The sequence below is a fragment of the Pteropus vampyrus genome, unplaced genomic scaffold (assembly GCF_000151845.1).
Source record: "Pteropus vampyrus isolate Shadow unplaced genomic scaffold, Pvam_2.0 Scaffold1023, whole genome shotgun sequence".
Classification (NCBI taxonomy): Eukaryota; Metazoa; Chordata; class Mammalia; order Chiroptera; family Pteropodidae; genus Pteropus; species Pteropus vampyrus.
The window spans coordinates 51,418-52,860 of NW_011889804.1; the positions used below are offsets into that span (position 1 = coordinate 51,418).

General features: G+C 33.4%; 1 protein-coding gene across 1 annotated transcript; it reads right to left on the minus strand.

The window, feature by feature from the left end:
- Positions 1–222: 222 nt before the first annotated feature.
- LOC105310060 (olfactory receptor 6C6) lies at positions 223–1,154 on the minus strand. Its single transcript, XM_023526564.1, is given in 4 exon segments — positions 223–296; positions 299–361; positions 364–529; positions 531–1,154. Coding segments are annotated over 4 exon segments (927 nt in total).
- Between the last annotated feature and the right edge of the window lie 289 nt (positions 1,155–1,443).

Genomic DNA, 1,443 nt, shown 5'->3' on the forward strand with positions numbered 1-1,443 from the left:
CATAGATAAGGATAAAGGGGGTCAAATATAAGGTGACGAAAGGAATTTTAACTTTGGGTGGTGAACACACAATGCAATACACATATGATGTATTATTTAATTGTACACTTGAAACCCATTAATCAATGTCACCCCCCAAAATTTAATATTAAAGTACATGAAACATGCTTCTTCAGTTTTTATGGTAAAGGTGTGATTTTTAGCATTTTTTTTTTTTTACAATTATGTTTTTGAAAAACATAACATCTTTTGAAACATATCCCAGAAGACTTCTCTCACCTGCTGGTTCCTTAGGGGTAAATGAAGGGATTTAGTAAAGGGGCAACTGAGGTATACAGCAAAGATACACCTTTGGATACATCACTCTTTCTTTTGCAGAGGTTTTAATATACATAAAGATACAGCTACCATAAGTCAGGGAGACAACAATCATGTGGGAAGTACAGGTGGAAAAAGCTTTGGTCCTTTGCTGTGCAGAAGAGAATTTCAGAATGGTCTTAATGATGCAAGTGTAAGAGAGAATTACTAAACACCAAAGTGACCACAAGTGTCACCACAACAAAGACAAAAGACATCAATTCTAGGACATGTGTATCTGTACAAGAGATCTGCAGGATAGAAGTTTCACACATGAAGTGATCAATTACTCTGGAAGCACAGAAATCCAGCTTGAGTCTCATGACCAAAGTGGGGAAAATGATTAGGAATGCAGTTACCCAAGAACTGAGAACAAGCTGATAGCACGCTGTGCTATTCATAATGATCGAGTAATGCAGTGGTTTGCAGATGGCAACATAGCCGTAGGACATGGCAGCCAGAAGGTAAAATTCTGTAACATTCAGTAAAAGAATAAAAAATAATTGAGCTGCACAATTATTATATGAAATGGTTTTATCTTTAGTCACAATGGTTATCAGGAACCCGGGAATACATACTGTTATGAATATCATTTCCAAAAATGAGAAATTTTGGAGAAAGAAATACACTGGTGTCTTGAGGAGAGGATCCAGCAGAATGAGGAGAATAATGATTAAGTTTCCCATCAGACCTAATGTGTAATTAAAAAATAAACACAGGAAAATCACAACTTGCAATTGTGGGTCATCTGTCAGTCCTAGGAAAATGAACTCTATTTCCATTGACTAGTTCTTCATTTTTCTTTTCTGAGCCTTATCAAATCTACATAGGAAAAGAAAAAAAGCAATTGAAAGGGTATCTGTGAATATAATATAATATAACCTATATATTAACCTAAATATATATAAATGAGCCAAATGTATATAGATTGACCTAAACGTACATAAATTAACTTAAATATGTTGACTAAATAAATACATATTAACTAAATAAGTATATATTAGCTAAAAACATATATATTTTAGCTAAAATGTATGTATTTGACCTAAAGCTTTTCTAATTTATCCATTTACCAATGGTTTTGCC